Genomic DNA, 26,127 nt, shown 5'->3' on the forward strand with positions numbered 1-26,127 from the left:
GCTCAGGGGCCCCAAACCCTAGGTGACAGGGTCTAATCCTGCTTTCCCATCCAAGAAAATAACAAATGCTGGTTCCCAGTCATGCACTGGGGGCCCTCTGAGGTGCAGAGTCCCCAGCTCCAATGAAGACAAGAGCCACACCTGGCCCCTTGCCTCAACCGCAGAGTCAGAATGTGGAGCAGGAGGTTTTATTGTAAAGAGGCTGATTGTACAGAGCAAAGATTGTTCTGACACAAGGGGTTGGGGGGCGGGACCCAGGGGCCAGAGCTGGGGGAAGGATGAGGGGGTGACATCGCCCCATCCAGGCAGTGGGCAGGGCAGGGAGGACTAAATGGCTGCCCCCCGGTTCCCTTCCCTACCCCTCATTACTGTGTAAGAGGGAGCCAGGCTATTTCCACGGACCCAGGAGAATACAGCAGGAGACCCTCACCACCCCACACCATGCCCCAAGTATACGGGAGGTGCCCCAGCCTGGCTTTTGCAGTCAGCCAGCTCCCAGCCTCCTCGAGGAGCAGCCTGGCCACACCTATTTCCCCTGGAGCCTGGAACAGCTGGCTTCAGGGTTAGGAGGCCGGAAGCACCCCCTCACCCTGCCCAGGCACCTCAAGGGACAGCCCGTGGTTCCTTGGTCAAATCCCCTAGGGCACAGTGACCTGATGGCTTCTGCCTCTGGGGCTGGGCAGGACAGGAGTGGGTGGGCACTGAGGAGACAGCACTGAGCCAGGTCTTAAAGGGGGAGTCTGAGTAGTGGGGGCAGTGGTCTCTGATGGGGGCTTAGCCCCGGAGATGAGGCTCCTGTGAGTCCAGCCTAGGGGTTGAGGGAGATCAGAGTCGGTCCACATTGTCCTGGCCACAGGGGTCTCTGGGGCCTGACATTTAGGACTCAGCCACTCTGCCTGTCCCAGGCCCTGATCGTGGTCATTTAAAGCTCAGAATGGTGGGTCAGGGAAGCCTCAGGGACCAGGGCCCTGCCTTCCCCTAGACTGAGCACCTCGCCGGCTTCATCCTCACACCCGCTGTATCTCAAACAGCTTCACATCGGTGTCATACCAGACAGGGGGGTCCACATTCCTGTGGAGGAAGTGGGGGGATTACCCACGTGCTGGGGCACCTTGCAGACAAGGCACCAGGAGGAGCTGGGTGGCAGGAATGGCCAAGCCAACACTTTCCATTGCGATGTCCCACCCTGGGCTGCAGGTGCCACCCTCAACCAAGCAAGGCCGCCTTAGTTGACTGTCTTGACATGAAGTCCACCATGGGTGGTGGGGCCCAGAGCTGAGGTCCCTGCTGAGCCCTGCTGGGCAGGCTCTCAGGCGGACACCACCCCACCCCCTGGGGCCCACCTCAGATAGATGACGCCCCACATGTAGGTGCGGAACCACATGGCAGTGCCCGAGTTGGCCTGGTACTTGCGGATGAGGATGGGGTGGGGCACGGGCAGCAGCCCCACCAGGGTGCCATGCTGCAGGAACCGTAGGATCTCAGACTCATCCGTCAGGCCCCTGCAGGGAGAGGGGTGTCTCCAGCACACTCACATGGTCTAGAGGAGCACAGGGCTCACTCTGGACTCCCAAGACCCATGTTTCCCATCATACACCCACCTAAGCCTAGGCTGGCCCCGCCCAGAGTCCACCTGCCCACACCCCCGGCCCCGCCCACGCCCCCTGGCCCTGCTGGCGCCCGACTCACTTGTCGATGCAGATCTTCTCCACCTGCGGAACCAGCACCTGCAGCAGCCTCATGATGGTCTGCAGCGGCAGCTTTGACTTCCAGGAGAGGACCTGGGGAGGGATGGGGTTCCTGGGGCTGAGAAAGCAACCCCTGGGGGCTGCAGGGCAAGCCTGACCCTGACCCAGAACCACAGCCTCCCCAAGGCAGAAAGCACCCCTGATCCCTGCAGCATAAGCCTGGCACCAAGCAGGACCCCTGAACAGTTCATTGTTATGGATGGCAAGCGCCACGGCTCCGCATTAAGCCATGGCTGTGCCACGTGCCTTTCGGGAGACTGTCGCCTTTAGCCCTCACAACAGCGTGGTCAGGCAGGAACAGCAATGATCCCTGTTCCAGTGCAACTGGCGTGATCTCAGGAGACACAGGGCGTGGGGATGAGATTCAGGGAAGGAAGTCGGAAAGAGTGATTTATTAAGGAAGAGAGCACTGTGGGCGCCTGGGGCTTAATCCTGCTGGGGGCTCTGGCAACAGTGTAGACGAAGGAAGCAACCGAGCCAGACAGGCCGAACACGTGGGATGTCACCAGCCAGAAGGACGGACCCGGAGCCAGGCTGCTACGCCAGGGTCCTCTGATTCGGACTCATTGCCATCTTCACTGAGCTTCCCCGGGCCAGGGAACCCCAACCCAGCTCCCGCCCCTGTACCATCTGCCCAAACCCCAGCCCCTGCTCGCCTGGCATGGGGTCCCTCACCCACTCCGGCGTTGGGCTCCACTGCCCACTGGCTGATGAACTGGATGGTCGCCGCTGCTCCCTCCATGCCTGGCTGGGCTCCTGGCCCCCAGAAAAGAACAGGGGTGAGGGATGGCAGGGTTGGGTGAGGGGTAGAGTGGGGGGCAAAGAGCCCTCTCCACTGGCAGCTGGAAATCCCACAAAGGGGAAGGCCCAGCCCAGCAGCCTTTGCCCCAGGCCCAACCCAACCTAGTGACAGGTTTAGGGCCAGTGGCTGACAGGGCAGGCTGGGTAAAGGCCAGCTCAGATAAGGCGGAGGGATGAGAAGTCTGAAGGCCAAGGGCTTCGCCGGGACCAGGAAACAAGGGAGGGATCTGTGAGAGTCCCCCACCCCCAAGGGAGTCAGCAGCGCTGGCCCTAACGTCCTGGGCACTGGGTGTCTGCCCCTCTGCTGCAGGTGACCCCAGAGTGCCCCGGCCCAGCCCCCACTGCAGAGGCCAGGGGAGAAGGGAAGGGCCAGCCACGCCTGGCTCCAGGAGTCCCCATCACCCACCCCCTTGGCTGGGCTGCCGTCCTCCGAGCTCTGCTGGGGCTCAGGCTCCAGGGACCGCAAGGTGCCATCCTCTGACACCTGGGACTTCTCCGTCAGCTTGTCAATGCCTGGGCAGGGCACAGGTGGGAGTGAGGACCACCCGCCACAGTGCCCCTTCTAGCCCTTCCTCCACCCACTTTACTTTTTATTTGTATTTGTTTTACTCCTGCTTCCCTCTGGAACCTCCACTGGCTCTAGAGGCAGTGTCTGATCATTGCAACACCCTCTTCTGTGCTCATCCCTCCACAGTCTACACTCGCCCTGAGGCTCTGCCCCCAACACCAAGCTACACATGCTAAGCCCACCCAGTACCCTCCCCCCATCCCTGTTGCCCAGCCCCATCCCCTCAGATTCCATACACAAGCCACGCTATTTGCCAGAGATGGGGGTGACACCCCTGAGACCGTGTCCCTCCCCCAGCCACACCAGTATCCACGCTCCTCTCCCTTCCACTAGCACTAGACCTGGAGTAGCCACCAGGCTGGTCTTGAGGGTGCCTGGCTCTGCAGGGGCGGCAGGACGGGAGCCCTCCATGGAGGTGCCCTCCTGGGAGCCGGTGCGAGACAAGGGCTCGGGTGTCCGCCGGCGCCGCTGCAGGGCCTTGTGAATGGTGGGCGGGTCCGTGGGCAGGTTGGCCAGCTGATGGAAGACGCTGCGCTTGCGGATGATGGCGTAGACCAGGTTGGAGTTGCCTGTGGGCAGGGAGCATGCCTCACCTCAGGGAGGCCCCCTCCAGCTCCCCCGGTCCAATCTGGGTGGGCTTCCCGGAAGGGGGAGTTTGGAGGACAGGAGGGTGCCTGCCCAAGGGGTTGGAGATGGTACAGGGAGCCCAAGATAGAGTGCTGGGGCAGGGCTGCTGGCACTGGCTATGTGTGCCCACTATGGCTATCCCAGCATGTCAGACCAGAGCACCCCACAACACCCCTGCCCCAGTGCCTTTGAGTCCCCCTCCACAACCCAGCACTAACGGGTTAACACCTGGCAAAGAGGGCAGGCCCCAGCATGGCAGCGTCCACAGCAGGCCAGCTGTTATGCATTCTGACTCTCTTCCCGAGCACGGTGGCCAGGAGGAGTCACGGAGGATAATGTGGCATGTGCCTGCCGTCCATCCCCCAGCACTGACTTCTCCCAGCTCTCAGGCCCCAGTCCCCATCTCTGGTCCCGCCTCATGCCATACTCTTCACTTTCAGTTCCACATCCCACCCCAGGGCCTTTGCATGTGCTGTCTCCTGCCCCACCTTACCCCTATTTCTCCCTCAGAGATCACTGCAAATTTGACCGACTTTGGACATAGCAATAATAAAAATCGATCATTTTTAAGTTGCCAGGCACTGTGCTAAGTGCCTTCTGGGGGTTATTTTGCTCCATCTTCCCAATACCTTCTGAGACCAGGACTCTTAGAACCATTGTTATGAGCAACTTACAGATGAGGGCACTGAGGCTCGGAGAGGTCAGGTGACATGCCCCGGTCACAGGGCTAACGAGTGGCAAGGCTTGAAGTGACAGCAGGCAGCCGGGTGTCTGCAACACTGGGCAGACGGGCTGCTAAGATGCCCATCAGGGTCTTACTACTCTGCACTTCCCTTTTATCACACTTCAGGCCAGGTGTGGCAGCTCACGCCTATTATCCCAGCACTTTGGGAGGCCGAGGCAGGTGGATCATTTGAAGTCGGGAGTTTGAGACCAGCCTGGCTGACGTGGTGAAATCCCACAAAGGGGAAGGCCCAGCCCAACAGCTCATGACTGTAACTCTGGTGCTTTGGGAGGCCGAGGCAGGCAGATTGCTTGTCTCTACTAAAAGTACAAAAAGTTAGCTAGGTATATTGGAGGGCGCCTGTAATCCCAGCTACTTAGGAGGCTGAGGCAGGAGAATTGCATGAACCTGGGAGAAGGAGATTGCAGTGAACCAAGATCACACCACTGCACTCCAGCCTGGGCGACAGAGTGAGATGCCATCGGAAAAAAAAAAAATTCAGATGTCCATTAGAGGGTAATCATCTGTTTGAAGCCTGCCTCCCTGCCTCCAGCCCCAGCTGTGAGCTCCACAGGGCAAGAAGCAAAGCTTTGTTCCCCACTGTATCCCCTGCACCCAGGTACACTATAGATGCTCAATAAATGTACACTGAATGAATGAACTGGGGGCAGAAGGCAAGCAGTCCAGCACTTCCCAGAGGCCACCTCCTGGGCTGTGCCCTCCTTAGGTAGGAAGGAGGCCCACTGGCCACCCTGATCACCAGGGCCTCAGGCTGGTGCCTCACCGTCAAACTGGTACTGGATGATGTTGTTGAAGACCTCCAGGAGGAAGAAGACCAGGTGGTGGTTCTGGGCGGCAGAGAAGAGGAACCAGGTGGTGGAGAAGGCCTCCAGCAGGTGCAGCAACTTGTTGGCAGTCACCATGGACAGGCTCTTGAGGTAGGGGGACACTGTAGGGGAGGGGCCAGCTCACTCCTGGGCCCCCCGCCCCACCAAGCCATCCCTGCACATCCTGGGCCTGGGTGGAACAACAGACTCCTGCTCCCAATCCCTCCCTGACCCCTGCAGAGCCAGGAAGTGCAAGGCCCAAGAGGCCGAGTCCACACTGGCCATACTGCGTGCAGAGTCCTGGGAGGCAGTTAGGCCTCACCCTCACCCCTCGACTATGAAGACAGCTGTCCTGCTTACACAGCCACATGCATCCCACCCATGCCAGTCCCCCCATACCATGAGGGAGGCAGGACAGGGACAAGATCACCCCCATTTTATAGATAGGTAAACTGAGGCTCAAAGAAGGTTGTAAACTTGGCCCAAGATCCCAAGTAATGAAATGATCATGCAAGGATACAAACTCAGGACTTTAAATCCTTCCAGAATGTCAAGCTGTCATGTCACTAGAGATGTATTTTGGGGCCCAGCCCTGGGGGCACACCCAGCCTGGCGTTCCATGCTGATCTATCTGCACACTTCCTTGTCTTGTGTCATTTTCCCTCCCTAGGCTGAGGGCCCCGCAGGGCAGGGACCGGGGCTGTCTTGTTCACAAACGTGTTCTCAGAACTGCCTCAGTGGAGATTTGTGAGATGGAGCCAGAGGGTGAACCAGGAGGGAAAGGGACAGTCCTGGTCCCAGAGATCACAGCCCAGCTAGAGGCCTCTACCACCCCACACTACCCACCCTGCAGTCTAAACCAGGCCACAGACAGGCCAGCCGGCCCTAGCCACGACCATCCTCTCCAAAAGATGTTCACATTGAAGGCATTTTGCCCCAGCCCATGGCCACCTGCCTTGCTGGGTCCTGAACCCCAGGGAGCCTGGCTCCTTCTGCTTCCCCTCCCCAGCAGCTGTGTGCAGTCCTTGCTGGGTGGGGGTGGGGACTGGACACGGAAGGCAAAGGCAGAAAGGGTGGGACTTCCACATCCCCATACTGTGTGACTCCAATTGTCCAAACCTGCACTGCCCAACACAGTGGACATCAGCCATGTATGGCCACTTCGTGCTTGAAACACAACTAGTCCTAATGCGTATGCTGCACAAATGAAACACACGAGAGGCCACAGTGGTTCACGCCTATATAATCCCAGCACTTTGGGAGGCTGAGGCAGGAGGATCATTTGAGCTCAAGAGTTCGAGATGAGCCTGGGAAACATAGTGAGATCCCGTCACTATAATTAGAAATAAAATGAAATATGGCCGGGTGTGGTGGTTCATGCCTGTAACCCCAGAACTTTGGGAGGCCAAGGCAGGCAGATTGCTTGAGGCCAGGACTTCGAGACCAGGCTGGCCAACATGGCAAAACCCTGTCTCTACTAAAAAAAAAAAAACTAGGCATGGTGGCATATGCTGTGATCCCAGCTACTTGGGAGGCATGAGAATCACCTGAACCTGGGAGGTTGCAGTGAATGGAGATTGTGCCACTGCACTCCAGCCTGGGCAACAGAGAGTAAGACTCTGTCTCAAATATTTAAAAAATAAATAAATAAATAAATAAATAAAGTAAAAGTGTTATTGGACTACCAATGGCTCCAATAAATAGGGCTAAACTCCTTCAGATGTCAAAGAAATGGTTAAAATTAAAAAAAGAAAAAAAGAAAAAAGGCCAGACGCAGTGGCTCATGCCTGTAATCCCAGCACTTTGGGAGGCTGAGGTGGACAGATCATCTGAGGTCAGGAGTTCGAGACCAGCCTGGACAACATGGCAAAACCCTGTCTCTACTAAAGACACAAAAATTAACCAGGTGTGGTGGCACACGCCTGTAATCCCACCTACTCAGGAGGCTGAGGCATGAGAATAGCTTGAACCCAGGAGGTAGAGGTTGCAGTGAGCTGAGATGACGCCACTGCACTCTAGCCTGGGCGACAAGACTGAGTGTGAGAAGGGAATATTAAATATCTCATTAGTAATTTTTACATAAGCTACATGTTGAGATGATGGTGTTTGGGATATAGTGGAATAGATAAAACATATTATTAAATTGTTGTCACCCTTTTTTTTTTAATGTGGCTACTATGAACGGCACACAAGTTTGCTTTCTTTCTGTGGGCTGGAGGGGCTTGAACCCCGGAGCGGGTGGCAGGTTGGCCTGTGGCCTGGCACCACCTGGTGGTGAGTGCGGGGAGTGCGAGCTCCGGGTCCCTACCGTTGACCACGATGGTAAGCAGGCAGTCGAAGAGGGGCTGCAGCCGCTGGTGCCCGCTGGTGATGATTTTGTGGAACACCTGTGCCGGGAGGGACAGGGGCACTGTGGGGTCCCTGCTGCCTCCAGACTCAGCCAAGAGGACGCCGCCCCTGCACCAGCTGGGCCCAGCCGCATGAGCCCCCTCACCACAATGAGCAGGTCGGCGTGGGTCCCCGTGAAGACTGGGATGTCCATGGGCACGCGAACCGAGTAGGGCTTGTTCAGCCGCACCCCAAAGTTCCGCTCCCCGCTCAGAAGCAGCAGGATGAAGACACCAATGTGCATCAGGCCCACCCGAGCTGCGGCAGGTGACGTGGGATGGGTCACTCGGGTGGGAGGGGGAGGGAGGGGCCCAGACAGGGACCATTTTGGGGGCCTCCCTCCCGGGAGGTGAGAGTGCCAGGCCTGAGCTCCTGGGAGGCAGGGCAGATGGCGGGCCCTCCACCTCGCCACCAGGAAAGCTCCCAGCATCCCACCCCACCCTGGTCTTACATTGATCGGCCCGGGCATCGTTGAGGAAGAAGAGGATGGGGACAAGGATGTCTAGGACGTCACTGCTCTTCAGTACGAAGAAGAGGAATTTCTGGGGGTGCGGGGAGGGACCAAGTGGGCTGAGTTCGAGGGAGGGGCAGCTCTGCCCCACCCCCCTCAGTCTGACACTGTCCCCGCCCCTGGGCTATTGGAGCGGCTGCTCTCCATCTCCCTGCAGGGCCCCTCGAGGCTGGCCCACCTTGTTGAAGTCACAGAGCTTCCAGAAGAGAACTAGCAGCTCCTGGTGGAACTGGATCTTCTTGGTGGAGTTGGGCAGGTAGGTCTGGAGCAGGGGGTTGGACAGCAGCCGGGCTATACCCTTGAGGATGAACTGGAAGTCCTGGGGGTGAGGGCAGAGCAGCGGACCTGTCCAGCATGATCCCCACAGCTCCAGCTTCCCAGCCCAGGCCCCCCACAAATGCCTCCTCCTTCCCCCAGAGCCAGATCCCACCTCCAGAGACTGAGGGCCCTGATGCTGTCATCCATAGCTGTCCTGGGGCAACGCCTCAGGAAACGGAGTCCCTCATAGGTGTGGACAGCCCTGGCCCCTCCACCAGACTGCAGACTCTCTGTCCTTGGGCTGTGCGCCCCTTGAGCAAGGCTGCCGCTCCCAGTGAGCTCCCACACATGCACACCCTCAACCTCGTCCCTGCCCACCTTAGACTCATGGTTGACAGATTCCATCGTTCTACCCCTCCCCAAAATACTCCCCCATCACCCCATCACACTCAAGGGGCATTCCACTGTTTTGTCATTTACTGAGACCTGCTACCAGCTGGGGTGAGAAGGCAGCTAGTGTCCTGTGTTTTAGCTGCAGAAGTTAGAACTCTGGGAGTTCAAGCAACTTCCCACCAAGATCACAAGACATGTGAACTGGGACTGCCTGGCCTGAAGCCCTTGCCCACTGTCATTCCCCTCTCTCCCCACCACCTCTGAAATGACATCAGCTGCCTCCTCCTAGAAGCCTTCCCAGTTACCTCTACCCAGGTGAGGCCATCAGCCCTTCCTGCATCTTGAAACCCCCACAGCCCTGCCAATATTTCATCTAGGGTGGCCCCAGCCCACAGAGAGCATAGTTCCTTCATGGAGGGGTCAGGATCCCCCATATCCCTGTCTCACTTGCATCCCCCCGCCCCCTGCAAAGCCACTGTGGGGACTGGACTTGCCTCCTCGCGATGGATGCGGGACAAGTAGTTCACAAACAGGTTCTCCGGGCCTGGAGGCTGCCAAGAGGAGAAGCCCGTGGTAAGTAGGCGTCCTCCCGGCCACCCGCAGCCCCAGCAGATGTCCCCTCCATGCTCCCATCCTTACATCGGCATCATCCATGGCGGTGCCAGTGGTGGTGCCGTCCACAGTGGGGCTGGCACTGCTGGCGCTGTCGTGGTCCAAGGTGACAATGAGCACCTGGGCAGCCTCCTCCACCAGGGGCTCCCGGTAGTCAGAGAAGAGCAGGTGGTTGTAGGGGATCCCGTAGCCCACAGGGTCATAGGCACACACGGTGTTGAGGAGGGAGGTGAAGAGGGGCAGGGCATGTCTGCAGCAGGAGAGGGGACAAGGCTGCAGAGGCTCCACCGGGGCCCAGCCCCCTGGCCACACCCCTCTGGCCACATGGGAGGGTCAGCCTCATTCAACAAGCATTTTAGCGCCAGGCCAGGGAGTGGCTTGGAAAGAGTGGGTGGGGGAAGCCCAGAACCATGAGTAGGATACATTCATACCCCTTAGGGTCTTAAGGGGCAGATACCCTCCCTCAGGGCCTCAGAGATGGGACTGGAGGCCCATGGAGAAGGTGGGCTTCCGCTCGGGGAGCAGAGCCCAGGCTCAGCCAACCAGTTCCCAGGCCACAGAATGACTCCACTTAGACTCAAGAGATGTCAGGGTTCAAGCTGCTCATCTTACAGATGAGGAAGCTGAGACGCAGAGAGGTTAAGTGAGGAACAAAGGGTGGCAGTTTGCCTGATAAGGCTGGTGAGAAAGAAAACTCTGGCCAGCCTCTGACCATGGCTGGTGGAGGGGATTGCCCAGCTCCCTTCTCTTCTGGAGTAGGGTGGAAGGTTGAGCAGAAGACTAGGAAACCTGAATAAGGCGTGTCATGTAGGGACCAAAGTCTGGAAGGTAGAGGTTGACCGCCCCCTGCTGGGCACTGACCCTATGCGGCCAACGCAGCTCCCAGTGGGAGCTACCTGCTCAAATACTCAACCCTGCCATGTGACACGTGTGACAGCCCCCCGCCCCGTGCTCACGTGTCCCCCACAGTCCATAAGTGTCTCATGTGGGCTGGGCCTCCCTGCCCTTCGGGGTATTTGTCACACACATACCCCAACCCGGTCTCTGAACTGCAGGATCCCACACAGCAGCCTCAAGCCACAAGGAGCTGTCGAGCCCTTGGAATGTAGCTGATTGGAACCAAGACTTGCTATAAGTGCAAAATACACACTGGATTCTGAAAACTTAGTATGAAAAGGGGGATGTGCCAGCCGGGCGCGGTGGTTCATGCCTGTAATTCTAGCACTTTGGGAGGTCAAAGCAGGTGGATCACGAGGTCAGGAGATCGAGACCATCATGGCTAACACGGTGAAACCCTGTCTCTACTAAAAAATACAAAAAACTAGCCGGGCGAGGTGGCGGGCGCCTATAGTCCCAGCTGCTGGGGTGGCTGAGGCAGGAGAATGGCGTGAACCCGGGAGGTGGAACTTGCAGTGAGCCGAGATCGCACCACTGCACTCCAGCCTGGGAGACAGAGCGAGACTCCATCTCCAAAAAAAAAAGGGGGGGGGGATGTAAAACAGCTCAATAATGTTGTATACTGACTCCATGTTAAATGCTAAAGTTTGGGGTATATCGGGTTATATGAAATATATTATTAATTAATTTTATTTATTTATTTATTTTTGAAATGGAGTCTCACTCTGTCACCCAGGCTGGAGTGCAATAGCGCAATCTCAGCTCACTGCAACCTCTGCCTCCCGGGTTCAAGTGATTCTCGTGCCTCAGCCTCCTGAGTAGCTGGGATTACAGGCGCCCACCACCAAGCCCAGCTAATGTTTGTATTTTTAGTAGAGACAGGGTTTCACCATGTTGGCCAGGCTGGTCTCGAACTCCTGACCTCAGGTGATCTGCCCACCTTGGACTCCCAAAGTGCTGGGATTACAGGTGTGAGCCACCGCGCCTGGCCCAATTTTACTTTTTAACGTTTTTTAATTTTAAAATTGCACTCGTGGTTTGCATCCTATTTCTACTGGACAGGCGGCTCTTGATGGAGGACCCAGGGACGGATCACTGAGGGGCCCCCAGATTCTGTCCTGTCCAGGACTCCAAGGAGAGACTGAAGGGGCTGGTGTAAGGTGTTGCTGGTAAATTAAAGTTTATCACCACCAGGGGGCAGCACCTCCCCTCAAACGAGACTAAGGCCTGGCGAGTGGACTCAGTTCTGGGTTGCCTGGAATAAGAGGGAGGAGAGCGGCAGAAAGGCGGGACCTCACCTGTTCTCCGTGGAACAAAAGAATTGAACCCATGGATTGGTGCTGCCACCTTCCGGAGCTGGGGGCAGGTACATGGCCTCGGAGAAGCATGTCAGCAGCAGTTTCAGCAGCTCCATCCTTGGCGGGGGAAGGGGGAGGGGACCTTAGGATCCCAGTTCCCTCTTGGAGGTGCTACCCACCCAGCCCAGCGCCCCAGCCCAGGTCCATGGAAGGAAGTGACCCCTGCTGACCCCTGTAAGGCCAAGGTCAGGTCACAGGTGAGGATGGTCTTCTGGGGAGAGCCTATGGGCTCTCTCTGAGCTGTGTGGGGGCCCGGCCCGGGGTCCAGCTGCAAAGAGGGCTCTGGGCCTGGGCAAAGCTCACCGGTTCATATCATGGATGTAGTTAGGCTGGGGGGAGTGAGCGAAGCCCACACCAGCCTCCCAGATGTATTCACAGCTGTCCAGGGAGTGGACGTCCTCCGCCGAGTCCTCGGGACAGGGCCAGGAAGAGGCCGGGTTAGGGGTCGAGAGGTGAACAGCAGCCTGGGTCAGAACCCTACCACCTAGAGCCTCGCACAGTCCCATGGGGCAGAGACCCCCAATTCTCTTAAAGACAGGTCCTCAAAATGGCCCGGTCCTCATGCACAAGGGCGGGAATGAATATTCTTAGGTCTCTTGAAAGCTCATTTTTCTTCCATCTCACACTGGTTCTTTCACTTGCTCAGTCCAGGGTGGGACAGGGAGAGAGGGAGGGAGGGGCAGGGGATTGGGTGCCGCGCGTTTAGGGGTGGGCAGAGAACACTCAAGGTGAAGTCCATGCCGCCACAGGAAGCAAGAGGTCCAGGCCTCCTGTGTCCGAGCCCTGCACCCGCACCCACCCTGGGCAGGCAAAGACAATGGGTGTCTGTGCCCAGCCATCGAATGCAGCAAGCAGGGCCAGCCCCAGCTGGCTTCCCTCCAGCTGTACCAGTCACCACCCAGGCCTACACGTGCCAGGCAGCTTAGCTCTCCTGGAGCCCCCTGGCCCCCAGGGCAATCTGCCCAAGGGAACTTCAACTGGCCCGGCCCCAACCCAGGACCAGAGCCTGCTCAGCCTGGGGGTGGGGCGCTGGGGGACCCTCACCACAGTGCTCCTCCGGTGGCTCTGGACCGTGAAGTCCGGGCAGAAGAGCAGGTCAGCAATGGCCAGGAGCAGGGACTCAGCCAGGGGCCTGGCATTCTCATCATCCTCTTCTCCCTGCTGGGGACACAGCACCCACAGGCTGCCTCAGTGATAGCTGGCCAGGGAGAGGTGGCCCAGGGCTTGTGGGGTGGTGGAGGACAGGGGCTGAGCCCAGGCAGGCACCCATGGGCAGAGGAATGAAGGGACAGGAAGTGGACTCCTGGTTGCCCCAAACCTCCCAAGGCAGAAGTGGGGCAGAGCAGGGAGCCGGGCTGGGAACATCAAGGGAAACTCCCCTACTGACCGGAGGGGACCGGGCAGCGACCCCCAACATCAAGAGTCTCAGCCCTGCTAGGAATCGCTATGTTGCATCCCTCGGCACCTCACCCAGAGATAAACCCAGGGCAGGTGGTGTAGGGAAGAGAGGACAGTACGGTCCCTCTCCAGCCCTCAGAGGGCCCAGTTCCTCTGCCCCCACCTCTGCCCAGTGACCCCTGGCTCTCAGCTTCTCTCCATACCCTACTTCTTCTGGACTGTGGACACAGAAACCCCCACAGGAGGAGAACTGAGGGCCCAAGGAGGTGGCATGAACACCATCCCTCAGCAGCACCCACTGGCCCCACCCCTGCACTTCCCAAATCCCAGAAGAGGCTTGGAGGAGCATGGCCGGCCCTGAAGGGCACTCTCCCTGTGACGCCAACTCTGTTTCCCACCCAGCCCTGGCCAGGCCCACAGACCCCTCCTCGCCCTGCCCCGGGCACTGTGGACCAGAAGAAGCCCCTCCAGTCGGGATCCTCAAAGATGTAGGGCAGCACGCGGGTGAGCAGCCGGCTGCAGTTCAGGACAATCTGCTTCTCCTTCTCCGAGTGGCAGCCACTCTCAGCTCCCTGTACCAGCTTCTCAACGGCCTGTGGGGGCAGGCAGGAGCAGAGGGCAGGCTGGAAAGTGGGGAGAGGACCCTGGCACTTGGGGTCAGGTGGGCATCCAGGCTGCAGAGGAGAGACAGTGGGGCCACAGGCGGAGGAGCCACCTGGAGTTGGGGTCAGCCAGCCTGGGGGGACTGGGACACAGGCCAGAGCAGCTTGAAGCATCAGGACAGCCAGGGCCCAGCTCGTCACTGGATGGCTGAGGCCTTGCTAAGTCAGTCTCCCAGCCTCAGTTTCCCTATCTGTAAACTGGCGACACTAGCAGTACCCACCCCACAGAGGGAGCTGAATGAACCCATCTATAGAATGTGCTCAGTTAGATGTGGCCCGGAGGATCTCCCCATAAATGGCGGCTGCCATGGTCCCTCCGCCCAGCGAGGAGAACCACAGGGAGAGAAGTGGGAGAGCTGGGTGAAGCCACAGGACCTGGGGGGTCGGGAGGTCCTGGATGTGCCTGCCTTCTCCTGCTGTGGGTTGGGAGGGTGGAATAGTGGCAGCGAGGGACTGGGCAGCCCTCACCTTGTAGCACAGGGTGGCCAAGTTGGAGGGTGACTCTTCCCGCACGGCCCGGATCTCTGCTGCTGGTACCAGTGCAAACACATCCTGCACTGAGGTGGCTGTGTCTGCCCAGAACTGGTCCCAAAAGGCATCATCGGTGGCTTCCACAGGCTGTCGGGGGACCAAGAGTCCAGAGTTACACAACTCCTGGCCAGAGGGCCCAAGTTTGCCCAACCTGTGACCAGGAGAGACCCCGAGAGGGAAGCCAGAGTCCCCCTACCAGCTGGGGTCCCAGAGCCTTCCCACATGGGTGGGGGACATCCTTCAGCCACCACAACCCCTGGATAGCACAGTCAGGCTGGAGACACTGGGTGTGCATGGTCAGGGGTGAGCTAGGCACAGTCAGCCAAAGCCCAGCGCCACCCCTGAGGGGCTGCGTGACCCTGGTTAAGTCACCATCCTCCCCTGACAAGGCAGGATGACCTTCGCACCTCGGCACAGCTCCAGGCCACACCATTAGGTCAAATGCCCGGGGATCCAGGTCAAGACTGTGCCCTCTCTCCATGGGAAGAAGACCAAAGGCAACTTGTACTCCGTTCCCAGTCACTCAGCCTGCCCGCCACGGCCTCCAGTCTCTGCCCTCTCGCAGTACACCCAAAACAGCTGCCACATCTGGTAAATTCACCTCTGCTGCTCTCGGACCCCAACACGCCCCTCTCAGCGCCCACCTCCAGTGCTGCAGCTCAGGCTGCCCTCGCCAGGGCTCCCGCCTTCACATCCACCTCCTTCAACCCTGCCTCTACGCTGCTGCCCACCCATGCACCCAGGTGGCATCCTACATGTACCACTGCCACAGGCACTGCTTCCTCACCCAGAGCCCTTCAAGGGCTCCCCACTGCCTGCTGGGACAAGTCCAGATCTCAGCCCAGCACTCAACCAAAATCTCACAGAAACATGCCTCACACACATGCACACAGACACACATGCGTACACATGTGTATGTCATACATACACACACCTGCATTTACTACCCCAGGACTCCACCCTGCCATCTCTTCTCTTTACCTTCACCTGAGCTGTTCTCTCTTCTCCTCTTTCCCTTTTCACCACAACAATGTATTCCAAAATCCATTCCCACGGAGGCAACAGGCCTTAAAAACACACATGCCCAGCCAGGCACAGTGGCTCGTGTCTGTAATCCCAGCACTTTGGGAGGCCGAGGCAGGTGGACCACCTGAGGTCAGGAGTTCAAGACCAGCCTGGCCAACATGGTGAAACCCTGTCTCTACTAAAAATACAAAAATTAGCCGGGCGTGGTGGCGGGCACCTATAATCTCTGCTACTCAGGAGGATGAGGCAGGAGAATTGTGTGAACCTGGGAGGCGAAGGTTGCAGTGAGCCGAGATCGTGCCACTGTACTCCAGCCTGGGAGACACAGCAAAAATCCATCTCAAAAAAAAAAAACATATATGCCCTTCAAGTCATCTAGGCAGTCATCTAGGCAATGAAGGCAACTAATTTGAATCATAAATTTCACTTCTAGAAATTTCTCCAAAAGAAATCATTAGAGATGTGCACGCAGGAGCATGTATATTATTGATAGCAGTGCAAAGTTGGAATCAACCCAAATAAACAACAATTGGAGAAGGCTTAAAAAAAAATGAAGGCAAAGCCATACAAGGGAATATTATGCAGCCATCAGAATCATGTTTTCCAAGAATATTAACAAATGGAAAATGATTACACTGTTATGTGAGAAAAAAAAAAAAGACAAGATGGCCAGGCACAGTGGCTCACGCCTGTAATCCCAGCACTTTGGGAGAATGAGGTGGGTGGATCACCTGAGGTCAGGAGTTTGAGACCAGCCCGGCCAACATGGTGAAACTCGGTCTCTACTAAAAATACAAAAAGTTAGTCAGGCGTGGTGGCAGGCACCTATAATCCCAGCTACTCAGGAGGCTGAGGCAGGAGAATCACTTGAACTCAGGAGGCAGAGGTTGCAGTGAGCCAAGATCATGCCACTGCACTCCACCCTGGGCAACAAGAGCAAAACACCATCTCAAAAAAAACACACACACACGAGATATAAAACCTCCTCTAGGATGCTCACAATTCATGTTAAATTATACATGAATAAAAGACTAGAATAGGCTGGGCGAGGTGGCTCACGCTTGTAATCCCAGCACTTTGGGAGGCCGGGGCAGGTGGATCACGAGGTCAGGAGTTCAAGACCAGCCTGGCCAAGATGGTGAAACTTCTCTACCAAAAATATTAAAATTAGCCGGGCATGGTGGCAGGTGTCTGTAATCCCAGCTACTCAAGAGGCTGTGGCAGAGAATTGCTTGAACCCAGGAGGCGGAGTTTGCAGTGAGCCGAGATCGTGCCACTACATTCCAGCCTGGGTGACAGAGCAAGACTCTGTCTCAAAAAAAAAAAAAAATAGACTAGAAGAAAATGAACCAGAATGTTAATAGCAACTCTCCCTTTAGGTGGTTTTATATTTTTCTTTATGTTTTTCTGTAAGAACACGTTACTATTTTTCTTCTCTTGAATGTTCATCTGTTAAGGGACCAGAGTGTCCAAGGCACGTGCACCTCCTCAGGCCCATCGCTTTATGGCTCCTTCCGAGTGTCACTTCCTGCAAGACCCTTCCTGCTTTCTCCAACACAGCTTTCTTCCTTCTCTGAAATCCTACAGCCAATAAAACCTGAGGTCGCTGCTACCACCACAAGTCTGCACTTCATACACGTTACTCTTATCATCAGAAAAAAATATATATCTTGTTTAAAAATAATTCTGGGGCCAGGCGTGGTGGCTCATGTCTGTAATCCCAGCACTTTGGGAGGCCGAGACGGGCGGATCACGAGGTCAGGAGATCGAGACCATCCTGGCTAACACCGTGAAACCCCGTCTCTACTAAAAAATACAAAAAAACTAGCCGGGCGAGGTGGCGGGCGCCTGTAGTCCCAGCTACTCGGGAGGCTGAGGCAGGAGAATGGCGGGAACCGGGAGGCGGAGCTTGCAGTGAGCTGAGATCCGGCCACTGCACTCCAGCCTGGGCGACAGAGCGAAACTCCGTCTCAAAAAAAATAAAAAATAAAAAATAAATAAAAAAATAAAAAATATAATAATAATAATGACTGGGCACGGTGGCTCACACCTGTAATCCCAACACTTTGGGAGGCTGAGGCAGATGGATTGCTTGAGCCCAGGAGTTTGAGACCAGCCTGAACAACATGGCGAAATACCATCTCTACAAAAAAAAAAAATCAAAAAAAATTAGCTGGGCATGGTGGCACACACCTGTCATCTCAGCTACTTGGGAGGCTGAGGTGGGAGGACTGCCTAAGCCGAGGGAGGTTGAAGCTGCAGTGAACCAGGATCGTACCACGGCACTCCTGCCTCGGTGACAGAGTGGCTCACACCTGTAATCCCAGTGTTTTGGGAGGCTGAGGCGAGAGGATCACTTGAGCCCAGAAGTTGGAGACCAGCCTGGGTAACATAGTGAGATCCTATCTCTACAAAAAAAATAAATAAAGAAGAAGAAGAAAAAGAAAAAGAAAAAATTAGCCACATGTAATGGCACGCACCTGTAGTCCCAGCCACTCAGGAGGCTGAGGCAGGAAGATCGCTTGAGCCCAGGAGTTCAAGGCTGCAGTGAGCTGTGATTGTGCCACTGTACTCCAGCGTACATGACTGAGACCCTGTCTCTAAATATTTAATAATAATAATTCTGTTCTCTGAAGCTACTTCTTCTAAGAAGCCTCCCAGAACCCAGACTTGCTTGCTCCCACCTGGGAACCTCCAGCCCCACCCCTCCCCGCACCCTGCGTAGTTCCTGCCTCCACAGTCTGGGTGCACGTGCCTTAGTCCCTGCCTCCACAGTGTGGGTGCACATGCCTTGAAGCCCTGTCAATTCCTGACCTTGCCGGTAAAGCATATGGCAGATGTTCAGCTAATATTTGTTCCACCGAAGCTGCCCTCAGTCCTGGGGACCCCTTCAGCCTGACCACAGAGCAGGGCTGAGCACCAGTGGAGCTCTCCAAACTCAGAGTTGGGGTTGCATGCCTCACCAAGGTCCAAGCATACCCCAGCCCACTCCCCGAGCAGACACCCCCACCCCACCCCAGGGAGCTGCAGGGTAACATGTGGCCATGACTCTCAGTCCCAGAACTGGTAGAGCGAGTTCTTCACTGGGGGAGAGGAACAAAGGCTAAAGGAGGGCCCTGGGGCTGGGGTTTGTTGGCCCTTGGGCCCTCAGCCAGGACAGCCCTCTGGCACTCCCTGGAGTGCAGGGACATGGCACCCCAACGCCATGGTGGGGTAAGGAAGGACATCCCAGGAAATGTCCTTTTCCTGAGAGCCATCTGGGAGCGCCTCTGGGAACCTGCCATCCCTGACACTTTTCCCACCTCCCAGGTAGCTACTACCCCCTTCAAAGGGCAGAAACCAAGCACAAGCAGGCATGACCTCTGACCATCTGGGAGCGCCTCTGGGAACCTGCCATCCCTGACACTTTTCCCACCTCCCAGGTAGCTACTACCCCCTTCAAAGGGCAGAAACCAAGCACAAGCAGGCATGACCTCTGACCTAGCTCATCAGGCAGTGTCACTGGGGGACTAAATCCAAAATGAAGAAAGAGACTTAATAGCCCATTCCGGAAGCAGAGGAGAGATCCCAGCCGTGACAGATCCCAGCCTTGAACTTTAGGAAGAGGACTTTGCCTCCCTCTTTCCTCAGCTTGGGCCTCCTCTCCTGGTCCCACTGTGGCTTGGACATTCAGATTTGGTGATCACCTGCCCAGGCCAAGTTGATGCTACAGGCATTAGTCAGGGTCACGGAGGCCCCTTAGGCTTCTAATGGGAGATACATGGCTCGGCGCCTACCTCAATGACCCCAGTTGGCCTCCACCGGCCCAAGGAAGCTTCTCATATCTGATCTTTGAAGGAAGTGTTTTTGCTGGAGGTAGGCAGGCCCCTGCTTCTAGGGTCACAGAAACTGAGCTACTCTGGTGGAAAACCAGGTATTCTTCTTCCCTTATTCTTTTTCTTTTGTTTGTTTTTGAGTCAGGGTCTTGCTCCATTGCCCAGACTGGAGTGCAGTGGCGCAATCATAGCTCACTGTAACCTCGAACTCCTGGGCTCAAGCAATCCTCCCACTTCAGCCTCTGAGTTGCTGGTACGATAGGCACACCCCACCCAGTCCAGCTAATTTATTTTATTTTATTTTTTAGAGACAGGGTCTTGCTGTGTTGCCCAGGCTGGTCTCAAACTCCTGGGCTCAAGCGATCCTCCTGCCTCCACCTCCCAAAGTGCTAGGATTACAGCCATGAGCCACCACGCCTGGCCAAAAAAATCTGACTTTTTTTTTTTTTTTTTTTTTTTTTTTTTTTGAGACGGAGTCGCCCAGGCTAGAGTGCAGTGGCCAGATCTTGGCTCACTGCAAGCTCTGCCTCCCGGGTTTATGCCATTCTCCTGCCTCAGCCTCCCGAGTAGCTGGGACTACAGACGCCTGCCACCTCATCCGGCTAGTTTTTTTGTATTTTTTAATAGAGACGGGGTTTCACCGTGTTAGCCAGGATGGTCTCGATCTCCTGACCTCGTGATCTGCCCGTCTTGGCCTCTCAAAGTGCTGGGATTACAGGCTTGAGCCACCGCACCCAGCCAACTTTTTATATTTTTAGTAGAGATGGGGTTTCTCCACGTTGGTCAGGCTGGTCTCAAACTCCTGACCTCAGGTGATCCGCCCACCTCAGCCTCCCAAAGTGCTGGGATTACAGGCGTGAGCCACCGCGCCTGGCCCAAAATTAGATGTTTTTTTTTTTTTTGAGATGGTGTCTTGCTCTGTCACCCAGACTGGAGTACAGTGGCACGATCTCAGCTCACTACAAGCTCCGCCTCCTGGGTTCACGCCATTCTCCTGCCTCAGCCTCCCGAGTAGCTGGGACTACAGGCGCCCGCCACCAAGTCTGGCTAATTTTTTGTATTTTTTTTTAGTGGAGATGGGGTTTCACCGTGTTAGCCAGGATGGTCTCGATCTCCTGACCTCGTGATCCGCCTGCCTCGGCCTTCCAAAGTGTTGGGATTACAGGTGTGAGCCACCGAGCCCAGCCCCCCAAAATCAGATATTCTTAACTCAGCTTTTCCAGGCCCCTGCTCAGACCAGACCCCCACTCAGACCTGGGGAGCAGTTGTATCTTTTGACTCTCAAGTGTGCAGGGGGAAGGTACCCCAGTACTCGAGCCTGCTAAGCCTGCTGTGGAGGACTGTGTCACCATGCATTTCCATGCATATACATGTATACACGTGTAAATCTGCACCCGCCAGGTTCATCCGGCCTGCAGCAGAGAACTCCAAACACGCGGGATCTGGGAGAAGCTTCCAAGTCTGGGAATGTCTCCCTCCAGAGCCCCACCTACTATGAGGAATGGCCAGGAAACAGCCAAAGCGGCTGGCTCTCAGGACCAGGGTCAGGCCTGACCCAGGACTGGACGGTGGGGCAGGAAGAAAACAGGATGCAGGGCAGGAAGGCGAGGAAGGCCACGGGAAGAGGTGCTGGGTCTGCCTGTCTGCTGCCCAAGCCACACCCTGTAAGAGCCTGGAACCACATATCATCCTATGGACAACTGGCCTGAATCTCCTTGGGGACTCCAAGTGGTAAGGTCAGTGATGACCATCTGGGTTCTGGTCCTCACACCCAAGCCACCCAAGCCAGGTCACTTACACAGAGTTCAAGGCTTCAGCCGCTGAGGGCCTCTCTCTCCGGGCATCCCAGGCCCCTGCCCGCCTACAGGACCTAGTGCTCTCCGGAAGGCTGGTCTTATCTCCAGCCTATCCAGGTTCTATTCCAAGGCCACTCACTCTCCTCAGCTGGGAAACAGAACAGCACCATCTCAAGTGGCCCATCATAGGGCTGTAGCCAGGGAAAGAAAGAGGGACACAGTATTTTGGGGAAAAGCACAGTATTTTGGGGAAAAGGCCTGAGCAGGTAGGAATCTAGGCCACTCCAGAGCCTTTGGTACCCTGCTGAGCTGGCCCCACTGGCCTGGCAAAGGACCCCAGCTGCCGAACCCACAGTGCAATCCTCCAGCAAGGTGTTTCTTCTCTAGGCAGTTAAACATGGGAGCCTCCCTTCCTCCCTGCCTCCCCGCTCCTCTCCCTGCAGCCCTACACTGAGGGGCTAGCCCACTCGCCACCTTCCCTGCCACCCACAGAACGAAAACCCCATCCTAAAAAAGCCAAGCTCCAGAACGACCCAGGAGCCGTGGGGAGTGAAGTGCGGTCTGGTTTCTATCAAGAGTCTTTCAGCCCAGGTTGGACTCTCCAAAGGCTCTGGGCATTTGCTGCGCACTTGACCCTTCCAGGGTGGGGAAACGGGTGAGGGAGCAAGGTCTGGCCCCTGGAACTGTGACCAGCTGGCCATGGGAGCTGGCTTCCTCCATCCCACTCTGCCTGCAGCAAGAGAGAGCCCTGGAGAGCAGGAGGTGGGGAACCAGGAAAGAGGAAGGTCCCAGAAGGCAGCAGGTCCTAAGTCCCCTGAATATGGGGGAGCTGGGGAGTCAGGGCTGAGCATCTCTGAGGCCAGAGTGGCCTGGTTCAAAAACTCAGGAGAGAAGGGGTGGGCAGACAAGAAGTCTTGCTGTGGCCAGGTGATGTGTGTTAGGGACAAGGAGGTGGCCATTGGGCCACTTGTGGACTCACCGGAGAGTTAAGAGCACGGACTAGGTTGGAGGGTCCCTAGGCCCCTCACCAGCTGACTGAGGGCCATCCTGTGGGTTCCCACCCCTGAGCCAGAGAACAGAGCACACAGGCTAACAGTCTTTCCCTCGCAGGGCCTCGCGGGGAGGCCCCTGGAGAGGTCCCCAGCTGGGAGGCTGTGCTCAATAGGCCTGGGGACAGGGGCCCTCGCCAGGCTGCCTCGCTGCCCGCGACTCTCTGCGTGTTCCCAGGAACACCTGGGCCTTCCCTGCCCACCCACGGGCATCCACCAGGGCCCAGCGAGGCCGCTGCCGCGCACACCAGCTGTTTTTCTGACCCGGGGCCGGCGCCATCCAGGCTTTGTTTGTATTGAGTCAACCGGGACTCTGCGTCCGGGACCCGCGGGCAATGAGGGACAGGGAGGGGAGCGGACGGTGGATGGGTGGGTGGGGGCGGCAGGAGGCTGGAGACGCGAAGCTGGGGACGCCGGGGGGCGGGACAGGAGGCGGACAGCGGTGTCGCCGGCTCGGGGAGTAGGCACACGTCAGCCTAAGGTGGCAGCAGCGGCTTCGGGGAGAGGGGTGTTCCCAGGAGAGGAGGCTGAGGGTGGGGGACTAGCGCCAGGGGATGGAGCTTTGAGGTACAGGCCGCAGGGTCCCGTTCCGGCGCTGGCCTTGGCGTCACGCTCGGGGCCCGCCCGTCCCCCATCTCCCGGCTAGCCAAGTTCGCTTACCCCCGGCCCTGCCCAGCCCCCAGCCCGGCAGGTGGATGGCGAGGCCGGGGCCCCCCTGGCGCACCTGCGTCTTGGTGGTGAGCTGGATCACCGCCTTCCGGAAGTTCAGCTTGGAGTCGGACGACCCCATGGCGCTGGAGCCCGCTCTGGCCCGGCCCCCGCCCCGACTCCAGCCCGGCTCCGGCTTCAGCTCCGGCTCCAGCTCCAGCTCCGCGGCCCCCGCGGCTCTAGCAGGAGACTAGCGGCGCGCCCCGCCCACGGCCCGCGTCGGCCCCGCCCCTCGCTGCCCCGCCCCGACAGGCCCCGCCCCCGCGTGGCTCCGCCTCCTGCACCTGCCGCGCCCGCCGCCGAAGACCCGCGGAGTCCGCGGTTTCAACCCAGCGCCGCCGCACGCTGGGTGCCTTCTCAGCTCCCACCCGGAGCCTCGGAGCTCTTCCTTCTGCGTCGGAACATTGTACCCGCCTCCGCTTCCATCTCCTCCGCTGCCACGCAGTCCCCAGGGCCCAAAACCCTCCTCGCAGCTCGTCACCCGCCAAGGTCCTCACCCTTCATCCCTGCTCCGGCCCTGGGCCCACGTCTCAGCTGGCCTTCTCCACCCCACTTTCCTCCTTCTCAGTCTGTCTTTCCCATTAATGTTTTCTGAGCATCCACTCTCCTGGTTCCCCCTTTTTCTGACCTGTCAAACCCACGTGTTCAGACAGTCCCGCAGGCCCTCGGTTATGAGGGGGGGAGGCGCTGACTCAGTTTCCCTACTCCAAGAACGCAGCTCCTCGCCTTGATGAGAGCGGGAGTCCCTCGTGGTCCCGACCCCTCTAGCCACCAGATTCCCAGAGAATCCTTTGAGATTCATCCATTTCAACAAATGTGCTCAGGGTCTGGTATTTGTCAACTCTGTGTCAGGGACGGGGCGCAGCGGACATAAATCATACAGCCTGCTCTTTATGGGTGAGCAGCTAGGGAGAGGGACAAGGAAAGAAGCGGCCAGGGTACAGCCAAGTAAGCCTGTAATAGAGGCAGATTCATCATCAAAACAAGGCCGGATGCGGTGGCTAACGCCTGTAATCCCAGCATTTTGGGAGGCCAAGGAAGGGGGATCACGAGGTCAGGAGTTCAAGACCAGCCTGGCCAACATGGTGAAACCCTGTCTCTACTAAAAATACAAAACTTAGCTGGGCATAGTGGCACACGCCTGTAGTCCCAGTTACTCAGGAGGCTGAAGTAGGAGAATTGCTTAAACCTGGGAGGCAGAGGTTGCAGTGAGCTGAGATCACGCCACTGCACTCCAGCCTGGGCGACAGAGCAAGACCCCATCTTGGGGGAAAATAAAAATCAGAACAAGACGACGATGACGATATCTGTAATAGCTACTTCTGAGATATTATTGTATCCACATTTTACACTTGGGGAAAATGAGGCTTCAAGCAGTTACTTGCCCAAAGTCCCACAGATAGTAAGGAGCTCATCCAAATGAGGCTGCGCTTTTTCCACAACATAATTTTGCAAGCTATGTCTGGAAGCTGCTGGAAATCTTGGATGCTTTTTTATTTTTATTTATTTATTTATTTATTATTTTTTGAGATTGAGTTTCGCTCTGTCGCCCACCCAGGCTGGAGTGCCGTGTCACAATCTCAGCTCACTGCAACCTACACCTCCTGGGTTCAAGCAATTCTCTTGCCTCAACCTCCAGAGTAGCTGGGACTACAGGGGCCCACCACTACCCCCAGCTAATTTTTTAGTAGAGACAGGGTTTCACCATGTTGTCCAGGCTAGTCTTGAACTCCTGACCTCAAATGATCCGCCTGCCTCGGCCTCCCAAAGTGCTGGGATTACAGGTATGAGCCACCACGCCCAGCCCTATAATTTATTTACTCATTAATTCATGCATTCATTTTAGAGATGAGGTTTCACTCTGTTGCCCGGGCTGGAGTGCAGTAGTGCAAACATAGATCATTGCAGCCTCAAATACTGGGGCTCAGGCAATCCTCCTTCCTCAGCCTGCTGAGTAGTTAGGACTACGGGTGCACACCACCATGCCCAGCTAATTTTTTTCCATTTTTTGTATAGACAGGATCTTGCTACATTGCCCAAGCTAATCCCGAACTCCTGGCCTCAAGGGATCCTCCCACCTCAGCCTCCCAAAGTGCTGGGATTACAGATGTAAGCCACCATGCCTGGACCCTAAATGCTTCAAAAGGATGTGACATTCACTTAAAGAGGAATTCTACAGGTGAAAAATGAGAGGCGCGCCATCTGGGAGCAAAAGTGTGGCAGGGTGGAGCGGGTGTGGAGGGAGAGAGGAGTGCGAAGGGTGTCGCCATTTCACTGAACAAACAAACTCCAATCACAGGGTAACTCTAGCCTTTCTCCAGAGGTGAGTTTTCCCCGCCCTGGGCAAAATCCTTGGCAGGTTTCACGGTTTTTCTAATCATTCCAAGATAATGAATGAATAGTTCCTTTATTTGGCATTTAAAAAAAAAATCCAGTCTATTCTACAAATCACTCAACCGCATTCCAGGCCAGAGTGACATTAAAAACTCTCAATCATAATCATTAGTAAAAAGCAAATTGAAACCACAATAAGATAACACTACATAGCTAGCACAATGACTTTCAAAAACTGGCAATATGCTGACAGTTTCTTTATTTCTTTATTTCTTTTTTTATTTTTTATTTATTTTTTTTTTTTGAGATAGGGTCTCCCTCTGTCACCCAGGTTGTGTGCAGTGGCATGATCACAGCTCACTGCACCCTCTACCTCCCAGGCTCAAGCAGTCCTCCCACCTCAGCCCAAGTAGCTGGCACTACAGGTGCACACCATGATGCCCCCGCTAATTTTGTATTTTTTATAGAGATGTGGTTTTGCCATGTGGCCCAGGCTGGTCTCAAACTCCTGAGCTCAAGTGATCCTCTTGCCTGGGCCTCCCAAAGTATTGGGATTACAGGCAGGAGCCACTGTGCTCAGCCTTTAAAAAGAAGAAAAAATAATAAAGGCAAGTGAAGGTATGAAGAAGGAGGAGGAGGAGAAGGAGAAGAAAAGAATTGAGAACTCTTGCTAACCAGCCACTCCAGGTGAAATTTTGACCCCTTTGGTCTTGCCCATCACTCAGAGCCATTTCTGTGGTTTGCAACCAGGAACTCCAAGTGACATGGAAATATTACTGGATTTAATTGAGTCCACCCTCACCTAGCCTCAGGGGGTTTTCTCCCACTCAAGTGGGCATTCTCCTCCTTAGATCATCTTTTTTTTTTTTTTTTTTTTTTTGAGACGGAGTCTTGCTCTGTCACCCAGACTGGAGTGCAATGGTGTGATCTCAGCTCACTGCAACCTCCACCTCCCAGGTTCAAGCAATTATTCTGCCTCGGCCTTCCAAGTGGTTGGGACTACAGGCACTCGCCACCACTCCCAGCTAATTTTTTTTTGTATTTTTGGTAGAGACGGAGTTTCACCGTGTTAGCCAGGATGGTCTCCATCTCCTGA

General features: G+C 56.3%; 1 protein-coding gene across 4 annotated transcripts; it reads right to left on the reverse strand.

Annotated features, from left to right (window-relative positions):
- Nucleotides 1-172: 172 nt before the first annotated feature.
- On the reverse strand, nucleotides 173-22,929 carry HID1 (HID1 domain containing). 4 transcript variants are annotated; one of them, XR_004055121.1, is made up of 20 exons: nucleotides 22,714-22,929; nucleotides 14,241-14,390; nucleotides 13,533-13,703; nucleotides 12,757-12,873; nucleotides 12,016-12,122; nucleotides 11,653-11,769; nucleotides 9,485-9,707; nucleotides 9,340-9,396; nucleotides 8,373-8,513; nucleotides 8,135-8,225; nucleotides 7,790-7,941; nucleotides 7,604-7,682; nucleotides 5,253-5,417; nucleotides 3,459-3,686; nucleotides 2,956-3,062; nucleotides 2,424-2,504; nucleotides 1,995-2,082; nucleotides 1,690-1,781; nucleotides 1,344-1,502; nucleotides 173-1,071 (listed from the first exon to the last, which is right to left on the reverse strand). XR_004055121.1 is itself a non-coding variant. In XM_010387638.2 (19 exons), exons 1-19 carry the CDS (start codon nucleotides 22,777-22,779, stop codon nucleotides 1,008-1,010), a joined length of 2,364 nt encoding a protein of 787 aa, XP_010385940.2. In that variant the 5' UTR covers nucleotides 22,780-22,929; the 3' UTR covers nucleotides 173-1,007. The 4 variants fall into 4 exon arrangements, 2 of the variants coding, with proteins under 2 accessions (XP_010385940.2, XP_010385939.2); XR_004055122.1 differs by lacking the exon at nucleotides 1,995-2,082 and having other exon boundaries at nucleotides 2,405-2,504; XM_010387638.2 differs by lacking the exon at nucleotides 1,995-2,082 and having other exon boundaries at nucleotides 12,757-12,870.
- Nucleotides 22,930-26,127: the final 3,198 nt, after the last annotated feature.

Source organism: Rhinopithecus roxellana, chromosome 19, assembly GCF_007565055.1.
Source record: "Rhinopithecus roxellana isolate Shanxi Qingling chromosome 19, ASM756505v1, whole genome shotgun sequence".
NCBI lineage: Eukaryota > Metazoa > Chordata > Mammalia > Primates > Cercopithecidae > Rhinopithecus > Rhinopithecus roxellana.